General features: G+C 45.7%; 1 protein-coding gene across 5 annotated transcripts in view; it reads left to right on the top strand.

The window, feature by feature from the left end:
• The window catches only part of Brat (brain tumor), a 90,528-nt gene that overhangs the window by 61,674 nt on the left and 16,723 nt on the right, over positions 1 to 12,131 (top strand). For all 5 annotated transcript variants that reach the window (XM_070661504.1, XM_070661492.1, XM_070661500.1 and 2 more), the window contains one exon: positions 1 to 12,131. This exon is cut by the window's right edge and continues 16,723 nt beyond it. In XM_070661504.1, the coding sequence (XP_070517605.1) occupies positions 20 to 2,566 (2,547 nt within the window). In that variant the 5' untranslated portion in view covers positions 1 to 19 and the 3' untranslated portion in view covers positions 2,567 to 12,131.

The following is a 12,131-nucleotide window of genomic DNA, read 5'->3' on the forward strand; positions in this document are numbered from 1 at the left end:
GGATGCCGGTTGATTGAAGATGGCCTCGCCGACACCCTCACTGGAATCGCGCGCAAATTCCCTCGGGTCCCCGGTCTCGCTGTCCCCAGTAACGGTGAGCGGTAGCTCGCCGCCTGCTAGCGATTCGGCGATCTGCGACGTCGACAGCTGCGATTTGTGCCTCGACGCGCCAAAGTCGGGCGAAGATCCGTGCCCGCGCTGCCGGCTGGGTAGCACCGGCGGTACCGGCCACATCCGTTGCACCGGCTGCAAATCTACTGAGGGCGTCGTAGCCGGAGCCGTAGCCCGTTGTTACGATTGCGAGCAGTTCCTCTGTCCAAACTGCGTGATGGCACATCAATACATGCTCTGCTTCGAAGGCCACCGGCTGTTGAACCTAGCCGACTCCAAGATGGAAACCGTCGGCAGCGGTGGTGGCAGCGGCGGCGGAAATGGTGGTAATAATGGAGGCGGCGGTGGTAACAACACAATTACCGCGACAACAGAACTGCCTAAAAGCGCCTGTAACGGTAGCGGCGGCGGCGGCGGTGGAAACAGTCTAGTTATCAACGGCACCGGCAACAGTAACAACGGCGGCAACACGGAAAAGATACACTTCTGTCTGCGGCACAAGCAGGAGATCATCAAGTACTTCTGTCGAAGCTGCAACGTGCCGATTTGCAAAGAGTGCACTCTGACAGAGCACGCGGCGCCGCTACACGATTGCGCGCACGTTTCGGAGGTGGGCACGCAGCAGCTGGAGGCATTGTCGCGGATCGTCCAGGAGTGCCGCTCGAAGGCGGCGGATGCGCGCGCGGTGGTCAAGGCGACGGACCATAACGCCGCGATCCTGCAGGTTCAGTACCACAAGGCGCAGAATGAGATCAACGACACCTTCCAGTTTTACCGATCGATGCTGGACGAGCGCAAGCAGGAGCTGCTGAAGGAGCTCGACTCTGTGTTCTCGTCGAAGCAACTCTCTCTGAACGTGCTCTCCCAGCGAGCCACTGAGATGGCGGACAAAATAATGCAGACTTGCGACTTCGTCGAGCGCGTCACCAAGGTCACCACCATCACCGACTTTCTCATGGTGAAGAAAATTCTTGAAGCCAAGCTACAGGTACTACTGAGCAGCATACCGAATACGGACATAGCAAATCAGAACGCGGACCTCGAATTCGTCAGCAATTACCAGGCTATACAGGTAGGAGTGAGAAACACTTTCGGCTACGTTCGAAGCAACAGCAACAGCGAAAATAACGCCGGCTCGATCGGCAAACAGCCGCCTATCGCACGACCTACCGCTCTGTCGAGCAATGGCATCGGCAGCAGTAGCAGCAGCAACATCACTAACGGACCCGGCAGCGGAGCTGGCTCTTTGGGCAGTCTTCTTCTGGATCGGACTTACAGCAACGGCCTGATCTCCTCCAGCATGAATTGCGGCTCGTCGTCATCACCTTCTTCGATCGATACTGTCAGCAGCGTGATCTCAAAACGTTTCAGTTCTGCCAACAGTCTCGGCCCGTTTTCGACGACGATCAGCGACGTGAATCTGAACGGCATGAACGCCAATCCGTACGAGAAATGGAGCAACGGCGGGAGCGACACTTACCCGGTCGTAACGACGAATGATCATTTCGCGATGCCGTCGGTGAACGTAGCGACGAACGCCGCGCCAGGCGACTCCGTCCTTGACCTGACTTCGAAGCTGATGTCCGCCACCGCGATATTCCCGCCCAAGTCGCAAATCAAACGGCAGAAGATGATATATCACTGTAAATTCGGCGAGTTCGGCGTAATGGAGGGCCAGTTCACCGAGCCATCGGGTGTTGCGGTGAACGCGCAGAACGATATTATTGTCGCCGACACGAACAACCATCGCATTCAGATCTTCGACAAGGAGGGCAGGTTTAAGTTTCAATTTGGCGAGTGCGGCAAACGCGACGGTCAATTGCTCTACCCGAATCGCGTCGCCGTGGTGAAGACGTCCGGCGACATTATCGTCACGGAACGCTCGCCGACCCACCAGATACAAATATACAATCAGTACGGTCAATTCGTGCGCAAATTCGGCGCGAATATTCTTCAGCATCCGCGTGGCGTCACCGTCGACTCGAAGGGACGAATCGTTGTCGTGGAGTGTAAAGTAATGCGCGTCATCATCTTTGACCAGACCGGCAACGTTCTGCAGAAGTTCGGCTGCTCGAAGCACCTAGAGTTTCCAAACGGTGTGGTAGTAAACGACAAGCAGGAGATCTTTATCAGCGACAATCGCGCGCACTGCGTCAAGGTATTTAATTACGAAGGCGCCTACTTGCGGCAGATCGGTGGCGAGGGCATCACTAACTACCCGATCGGCGTGGGCATAAACACGCACGGCGAAATCCTGATAGCGGACAATCATAACAACTTTAATCTGACCATCTTCACGCAGGATGCTCAATTGGTCTCGGCCCTCGAAAGCAAGGTGAAGCACGCGCAGTGTTTCGACGTGGCACTAATGGACGACGGCTCAGTCGTGCTGGCCAGCAAAGATTACCGGCTCTACATATACCGCTACGTGCAGGTGCCGCCGATCGGCATGTAGACCAGCGACGCGTCACGACGACGACGATGATCGTCGTGCGCCAGTCTCAACATTTTTCATCGTGTCATTAACGCCATCGTCGCTCTTCATCGCACGGCGCTCGCGGAAAAGCCGCGGTCTCGTCGATCTTTCCTACGTTCGCCTGTCTTCTATCGCTTCACCGCCAACGCTTCACCATCGTCATCGTCTGCTCATCGTAATCTTCTTCGTTCGCTCCGCCTACAAGACGTTTCACGGAGAATCGCCGGCTGCAAGACAAGAGGCACACCATCTATCGCGTCTTATACGCGACCATCGAAGAACCGACCTCCGAGCGGGTGTCGTTCACGGCAACGAGAAATTCGGAGTCCCCTCGTCGGAACGTTCCCGAGATGCTCCTCGCGTGGACTCTGCCGAACGACGGACATCATCGACGGTATGCGAGATAGCGCGTTTCCCTCGGCACCCTTGCGTTTCCGCGAGCCGCTCCTTTCGTCCTCGAGTGGACGAGCGGGAGCGAGGAAAAGAAACGCGTGACGCTTCGTATGTGCAGTTCTCGCGACGCTAGGCTGTCGAGGACTCGTAAACGAGATAAAAGGGAGTGAAAAACGGAGAGAAAGAGAGTGAAAGAGGGAGAGAAAGAGAGAGAGAGAGAGAGGACGTGTAAATCAACCCTGCCCCGACAAAAATCGCGCGCGCTCCTTTCTTCGCGCGTACGTGCCGCGCGTGGGTGCGGCCGCGTACGCGATAACTTACTTGTTAATGTTGTTATAATACTGAAAATACTGTTGTTGTTGTTTAGTTGTAGAGCTCGCCGCCGCTAGTCACTTCCCCTCCCCCTCGCCTTCCACCCGCTCCTCCTCCCGCCCGTTGTCATTCTCCCGGCTCCTTCATCCCCGCACTGACCACAGTCTTCTCTCTGAGGCCTCGTCCGACGATCGCATCGGGAAGCGCGTTTCTACTTGGTCACGGCGAAACGATTCACCCGAACGTATTAACGTCGAGTCGCGCACCCAAACTCACACCGCGTTTTTCGTTACTCCCCTCGACGATGGCCGGTCGCGGTCGTCGCGCTTCAAAATGCCTCCCTCCGCGCGAGGTCCGCGAGGAACGTTTTCGTCCGTTCGGCGCACCAACATCCGCACATCCTCGCGGAGATCCACGCGACACCCAACGGGGGTCTCTCGCGCGGCTCGCCTTCAACAGGTTTAAGCCTGTTCCGCAGGACCGAGACTGAGTCTTATATCACGGTAAGCCACGAACTAGCTCGCCAGCGCGTCTCATTTGTGATCTTTGTCAACCGGTTTGTTTTCCAAATTGCTCGCGCGTTGTCTCTATTATATGAATAATCGTTTGCTCTTACCGAGTAAGACGGCGAATTGATCCATATGCTGTGGAATGCTTTCGTAGAGACGCTTTGGAGAAATTGTTGGAGAAATTAAAATTATTAATTTCGTCACTGTAATTTCGATACGGCATGCAGTGTGCCAACATATTTGGATGACAGACTCTCGTCAGAGATTGTTATTGAGGCGTGCGAAGGGGCGCGTTCGGGACCGCTGATTACCCGAGATTAATTGATACCGGTCGCGAGAGTCGTCTCGCGGATTTGATGCCACCGGGACATATCCTACGCATTGCGGACAGATCGGACAACATTACCGGCGTTGAGTTGGTCCTCTGATTACACCTTTCCTCTTTGTTTTCTACGGTTATCGACAATTCCTACGGAGACTCGTCCCGAGGTGCATTTAATAACTATGACAGTTTCATTGAGCGTTATTGAACGATCACCGACTGCCTTAATTTTTTTTTCCCGTCTCTTCAACTTATTGATTAGTTTTTATTTAATTAATTTTCGTACCTCTCCAGCCAGCCCGAAACACTCGCCGCCATCACCTCATCGCGAAGTCGTATCGATTTATTATACGTTAATCACTCGACCGGTTTTTTTATTCGGCGATAAATTTAATAATCACTTTTTGACGGCGAGTATGTACCGGGTTGTGCTTATCGACGATATCACTATTCGTTACGATCATATGTACTGTTACGATACGTTTTCAAAACGTCCGCGAGTAATTTTCATACCAAGTAACGTTAACGCTTAAATACCAGAGCCTGAATTTATAGATTAATTAATAGAGATGAAGATTTTTTCACTTGCATGGACATGCAAAAATCGCACAAGAATTCGTAAATAACTAAATTATATAGTATTACAAAAGATGAATCTCAAGGAAAGAAGCAGGATACTTGACGTTTGATCCATGCATAAAAATAAAAAAGAAAAAAAAAAGATTGCGCTCATCGACACACATCAAAGTTCGTTTTTGGCTGTTATAGCAAAAGAAAAAAAAAAAAAAGAAAGAAAAAAAAGAGAGAAAAATAGCGCAACGCAATTGTATTAACTTAACCAACATCCTCGTCAACGATACAAAAAGCGGAGAACGAATTGCCGTCGTCTTCGCCGACTTCCCATTTTACGGCGAAAATCCTCTTCCTTTTTCTTTTTATTAGCGTAGTTAGTATCGTAGCGCATATAGTAGCTCTTAGCCGTGTAAGACTTTCCTTTTTTGCTCTGTATCTCGTTCTCTAAATAGTTGTCACAGTCTGATGCAGCTTCTTTTGTTCTTCTCTTCTTTTTTTTTTTTTTTTATCTGTGCCGCTTAAAAAGAGAAAAGAGAATGCGTTGTTACTGCTGCTTGCGTTCTAGAATTCCGACGAAATCACTGTTTATCCCAATCGACGATGAGAAGTCACCCTTTGACCACCACCCAATCGCCCACGCAGGCCGTTTTAGGTTTGCGCCGGCATCTCGCTCGAGGGCAAAAAGAAAATTTATAGTATTAATAATATATTTTGTTGGATGGACCGTCGCCGATGGCGGAAGTCCTCACGAACTCCCGCTGCGCGGCTCCATGCATGTGTTTACTATTATTATATTTTTTATTAATATTATTGCATTATTATTATTTTATTATTACGAACGCGCTGCGACTTTCGGTACGAGATGTTGTCCAACGCCCCCGCTCCCGCATTGTAAAGAGAAAAAAAGGCTAGCTGGCATACTATAACGAGTCTAATTATCAATCGTAACGATTTTTTACATTATATTAGGAAACTTCGGCTGTCGATTGTTGCTTCGCTTGCGCAGATATTAATTTTGTTTGGTAGTTCTGGAAAGTCCTGTAAATTTATGGTTTTCTTGCGTTCAATCGTTTTAAGAAAGAAAAAAAATAATAATAACTGCATTATTTTGTAAATGTTAAAAAATTTTACGCGAAAGTAACTGAAAGTTTTTTTTATCGAATAATTTTCTGATTACAGTTTGATCCTCTGCGATCGAGCATTGGATGTTGTTTCAATCTATTGACCGATTTCTGTAATAGATTAGAATTATAATAGTGCAATGATATATTGACTTTCCACAATTTGATTGGTCAAGCGGCAATTAAAAAAAAAATTTAATATGCTCGAATAACTTCATCAATCGTAGTCGAAGATCCTGAGATAATTCAGTGATCGCTTGATTTGGTAGTCGAATCTCAATGCACACTTCGTTCAGTAATGAGTTGATATCTGAAAAATCAAACTAAAGATTTGTGGTATTTGATTAAAGATTTTATTTGAAAATTTTTAATCCCAATCGATCTATCGTAAATTTAGGGGCTCAAAGAAAAAAAAACCCTCAATTGTGATATAAACGTTTTGTTCCCACAGTTGTTGCTTCCAAGTGAATGCTGCAAATCTCATGACCTTTGTAGATTAGTAATTATTTAAATAAAGTCACACGAAGCGTATGATGTACCACAGACGTTCATCATGCGACAAATAAATACGCAATGACAGACGCTAAAATAAATATTGAATCGTGAGTCTCTTAATTCTTGCACGATTAAAGAGGTGCAATTAAAGACTACCGAACCAGCTGATCGCTGAACTCCGTCCTTGTTTGTCCGAGATAATTCCACAGACATTCCGTGAACATTACCGATTTTCTTCCTTCGAGTCGCGCAAAATCATATCACGGACCAGTTACATGCACTTGTCGTTTGCCGTCTCGAGCGGAGGACCCGATATTATTTTTCGCCGCAAATTCTGGACATTCTCCGACCGGAGTGTCCCCGTTGTGAAAAGAAAGGACGGACAAGGAGGGTGAAAATTAATAGAGTACCCCGAGAGAAAATAAACGCGAAGGTGGATCATCAAGAATTACTTCGATCATTTCGTCTTTCTTTGTATCGCGATTTAGCGTCAACGTTTTAATCTCTCGATCAAATGCCATTTCCGCGTCGACTCTGGCATAATAGTTAAGCTATTTTTTTTTCAACTTCTTGATTCGTCAAGCTATTTTATCTTAAACTTTAAACGCTGCCTCCGCGACCTTTAGTGTACCTTTTTAAATAACTTGACAAAGACAGAATGCCAGGAGAATGACGCGATCGGAATAAAAATGCATAAGTAAAGAACTCGGCATTTATTTTTTTTTCTTTTTCCTCTCAAAGAGAGGCGGTATCGATTCGGGGTAGAAGAAAAAAAAGGGGTACGCGAGGGAAGTTGCACCGTCGAGACGTCATCACAAAGTATCTGTCCATTAGTATTTATATCGCCTAAGTATGTGTTGATCCCTAATTAACATTACTGTCATTATCACTATTACTGCTATTATTAATTAGTTATTAATGTTTAGTTGCTATTATTATTATTATTATTATTACATTATTATTCTTATTAATCAGTTATTGTATCGTTATTGTATCGCATTAGCGCGTTTGACGCGACAAACCGAGGAGAGACGGTGCGCCGCCTTGCCAGCTAGCCATCACTACCACTCCGCCGCTCTCATTGTCGGTAATCGGCCGTGAGGCGAGCGCACACAAGACAAGAGATTAAATTCCATTCCTACGCATCGCTCCCAAAGTAAGAGCCCGCGAGATGTATGTACATGCGTTTGTGTGTATGTGTATATGTTACTGCCTGCGTGTGTTTTATATATGCGCGCAAGATGAGAACGAAATACCGAGAAACCGTTTTCAAACACTACTATCACTTTTCTTCTCGCTGTCAGCCACTCTTCCTCCTCTTTTTTTTTTGTACTGGTTTGTTATGTTATTATTATTAATATTATTATAATATTATTGTATTATTATTTTTAGATGATACAACTCGATTGTTCTTAATTTAATTGTAAATCGTATTTTTGTTTGTTTTTTAGTTATTTTTTGTTGTAAAATGCTTTTTAATAATATTTTCAGTTCACATTACGAATGACCAGTTTTTTGTTTCATTTTTATTTTTGTACGTCTCTCGCCTGCCTGCTGTTGGACCTCGAGAACGACGGCGGTCCGGTTCGGAAAATCAATATCTCTCTTTTGAGGAAAGTCCATTTGGAGGCATTGAATAGAAATGCAACTCTTAAGAAAAGTCCACTGTCAAGCAAATGTTATAATTACCTATGTAAATTTTGACATTTTTGTCGTTTTTTTTTTTTTTTTTTTTTATTTTACGTCACATGTGAATTAATAATTTCTCTTGTATCACAACTTACAATTTGACATTCGATTTTTGCACTTCTGATGAATAACAAAGTAATATTTTTATATGAAATATGATGTGCAATGAATAATTGGATAATTGCATTTATTACTCTAATAATTACAAACTTTTCTTGGACTTTTCTCAAATTTTATCGATTCTGAGAATTTTTCGAGCTGGCACGCCAATATTTTTCTGTTCAATCGATACGCTTTTACGCAAGTATAATCGACGAAAGAACCTGGCCTCAACGAAGTCTTCGCCGATGGTGATCAGTACAACATTCCACTATAACGTGTGCGTTACGTAGTACTATGTTCCTGTTTGATTATTGATGATGCAGTATAGTCTCTATAGATCTCTCTTGGCGTAGCTAGTTGTTTGTTATCCACCAACATGCAGTGTCCTCGTTACGCGGCGCATAGCCACCGGTATGTCTCTGCCAATTTAAAATTATTACGCAAAGCGGAAAATAAGAAATGCTGTCAAAAAAAAGAAAAAAAACTCAATAATTTTGCAACAATTTTTATTTTGATCTTCTACACCATAGACGCATATGTCCTTTTTTTTCTTTTTTCTATTAAAATTTTTTATTTATCTCCGAAAATTGTTTGAGAAAAATGTAAAATTCTATGTTGCGACAAATGCCGAAGATGACGCGTGGAGATGATGTCGAGTGGCGGATGTAAAAGAATTTCGAAGAGAACGTTGCCGTAGCGAGTACTTTGCCGATCGATATATTCAAGTCGAGCAATGACCAAGCCAATTGCATACTCCCTTGAACTGTTGAATTTTACTCGGCTTGTTCCTAGCACGCCTATTCTTCTTGATATTTTATGTGCGAAGACGTCAGGCGAGATGAAGAACTCGAGCTGATCCCGTAGCGCCGAGCATCCCTGAGTTTTCCCGACGGTTTCCTTTCCGCGTGACGATCTCTCGTGATGGACGACCAGCGTGACGTGAGAACGAAATTGAGATGCGACGGGAGCGAAACGAAATCTCGCGCGCGGAACGGAGGAGCTGCAAGGCCCTCCGGCGGCTCTCGGCGTGACGTCGTGATCGCCGGTGAATTAATAATAACGAGAAAAAAAAAAGAAAAAAAAAGAAAGAAAGACGAGTTTTTAGAAACCTATAGCGGATTATAGATGTCACATATATATTTTTGTACGTTCGCAGCGCGCGTTAATTATGTATACCGACCGCGCCGAGTGCCGCCGACGAAACGCGCGCAAGAAACGTCCGTTTCCGTCGACTTGAAAAACGCGCGCAGAGGGACGGCTTGTCCCGAATCCTTTTTGACTCGCCGCAATTTTTGCTAACAACTCGGAAACCGCGCCCGCGAGCAACTCGGTGTCCGGCCGAGGGTCAGAGGAAACTTTCCCTTACGCGGGAGAAGAGGAGAAGGGACGAGATTGAGAGCTTAACGACTAAAGGTATCCGTGCAGGGGGGATTTTTTTTAAACTGTCCACACGACGTCACACATACTCGCGACGCGAGAGTAAAAGACAGCGGCGCGCGGCGACTCTGTGTAACTTTCGCGAGAAAGGAAGAGAGCGAGGAAGGAGAGAAAAGAAGAAGAAAAATTACATTCTTCCCGGGCCCAAGTAATGTTACTTAACGAGTAAACAAAAAACCAAAAAAAAAAAAAAAACAAAAAGAGCAACTGTGAAAATGAAATGACGAGAGAGTGAAAGAAAGAGAGAGAAAGGCACTTCGGGAGGAAGGGATGCGAGAGAAGGAGAGAAAGAGACCGAATGTGTGACCGCTATTTTTAACTCAAGGAAAAATACCACTCCAAGTATTGTTGCATGCCTAGTTATGTATTGTACTTGCTGCCGAGCTGCAGTCTCTTTGACACCACGCGATGGTTATTACGATGCTGTAAACCAGCGGAGAACCGGCGCGCCGCACGGCAGACTCGGTCGCACCGAATCTGCTCCGGTCGATCGTACTTTCGTCCACTACGCAGCTGGATTATTGCAATCTGACGAAGCCCGTCGAGGGTTCCTGGCCGGAGTCGAACGAGATGCGACCGCAGGTCTCGGTCGGCGCGCCCGATCGCGAATTTCCTAGTCCATAAGCGATATACGCGAATTAATTATTATCGTGCGCATATATCACTAGCATGATTAAACGTGGTGTATACGTATCTGCGCGTAAAGTGCGCCAATCGACGGCGGTACAAGTGAGTCCACGAGCCGAGAACGAGCGTGTTAATTATTATGTTTCGAGTTTCTTCGAGGACCGACCAGTCCGAAGGGGTATAACTTACGAGATCGTCAATATGGTTTCGAGAAACTCAGTTCGGACGACTCGGCCACGCGTTGGAGTCCCTCGATGATCTCGTTATTCTGATTTATGCAACTCTGAAGAGCGGAACGGAGAACAAGGTTGTGGGAAAGGTGCTTTTGAAAAAAATTACTTGAACAGTTTTCCCAAAAAAAAAGAAAATTTTTTTCGGGAACTCGGCTGCCGGCTGATCTTCCCTAATGAAATCGATTTGACTCCTTAGTTCTTTAATCAAAACTGCGATTTGAGAAAGACGGAGTAGCGAGGTATACAAGCGTGGAAAATGATGCGAATTACTCCACAATGAGCGAGTTACATGCAAGAATGAGAAGTGGGAGGACGGAAGAAAAAGAAGGAGGCTGATGCTCGAAGTAAAAAGATGACGAAGGGTTTTTCTTTATTATAGCCTGATTGGCGAACAAATTGTCGAGCCGGTCGCGTCGTTCTCTCCTGGAATTTAAGTAGGTCTTAAGACGTTACTCGATGTTGAATGGCTAGTTATCGTTAATCGTTGAACCGCCCTTACTGCTTACTTATCTCGGGAAAAGTTTTTAATGGATTGTCCGTATGTTGAAGCGTGAAGGCGAAGCGATGCGACCGGCAACTCTCCAGAGAATGCCTCTTCACATCTTTTTTCTTCATGAAGAATCGCCACCGATCTTCCAGCATTTAACAAACCTTATTCCCGATTTCTGCATCTAAAGTCTTTTTTTTTGTCTACGATTATTATGCTCATTTCAAACAATTTTATAACGCGCAATTTGAAGCGTCACTTTTAATTGAATTCTTTAATTATTTTATGGCGGACAAGCGACTCAATTAAAAATTGAACATTTCACGAGCGTGTCCCGATTCATTCGAGGTATCTGCAGAGTTGCAAATTTCGTAACGGAGTATACGATTGCGGAAGAAATGCAAAATTAATGTTGTCTTTTCGATCGAGGAGAAATTGTGAATTTCGATGTACTTTAACGTTTTCCCGACGAAAATATGTAATCGAAAAGTAATTATAAGAGCGACGCCGATTTCGCGTGGGCCACTTGTACGATCAACTAATACATTCCATTAAGAGGAGCTTATCGGAAAGGATATTCGGTCGAGCGTGCGATTTCCTTTTCCTAACGAGCCGCCGCTTTTTCGCGCGGAGAAAAGAACGGAGGCGGAAAAGCGGCGGCGAAGTGAAAATGATCGAGCTGCAGTCGATCAGCGGGCGTGGATTGGGCACAGCACGCGGTACGGTATGTGTTGTAATTTAAGATACGTTTTTCTAGACTTAGCTTTCGCGTGTTTTTAAGATTTAACTCTAGCGAACGAACATAAGAAAGACAGGTGTACGTGCATGGGCGAGATAGTAAGGTCTTTTGCTATGTGGTGTATAGATAAGAAGCCTCCAGTATTCCAGAATGTCTGTCATGTAATCGTGAATCGTTTACTCACTTTTTGATTTCTACCGCCGAGCGAGAAGAAGGGCGCGAAAGGCGCCGTGCGCCTCCTCGGGGCGAAGGAGTCGAATACTGAAAGTAAGAAAGGCGGCATGTTAAAGCGGGGAGAAAGAAAGAGAGGTAAGAAGGCGAACGAAGCGGGGGGAGAACTTATATGTATATTACGTGTATGGATATATTAATTAAGTCGAGTGTGTTTTAATTCGTCGGCCATTTTTCCGGTGCCGCCCGCCACTTGTTATTACTATTGTAAGTCGTATGGCAAAAAACTTATACGATTGAATGTCTAGTCATGGCCTCTCGATAACCTTTGCTG

Source organism: Cardiocondyla obscurior, linkage group LG01 (genome assembly GCF_019399895.1).
Source record: "Cardiocondyla obscurior isolate alpha-2009 linkage group LG01, Cobs3.1, whole genome shotgun sequence".
Classification (NCBI taxonomy): Eukaryota; Metazoa; Arthropoda; class Insecta; order Hymenoptera; family Formicidae; genus Cardiocondyla; species Cardiocondyla obscurior.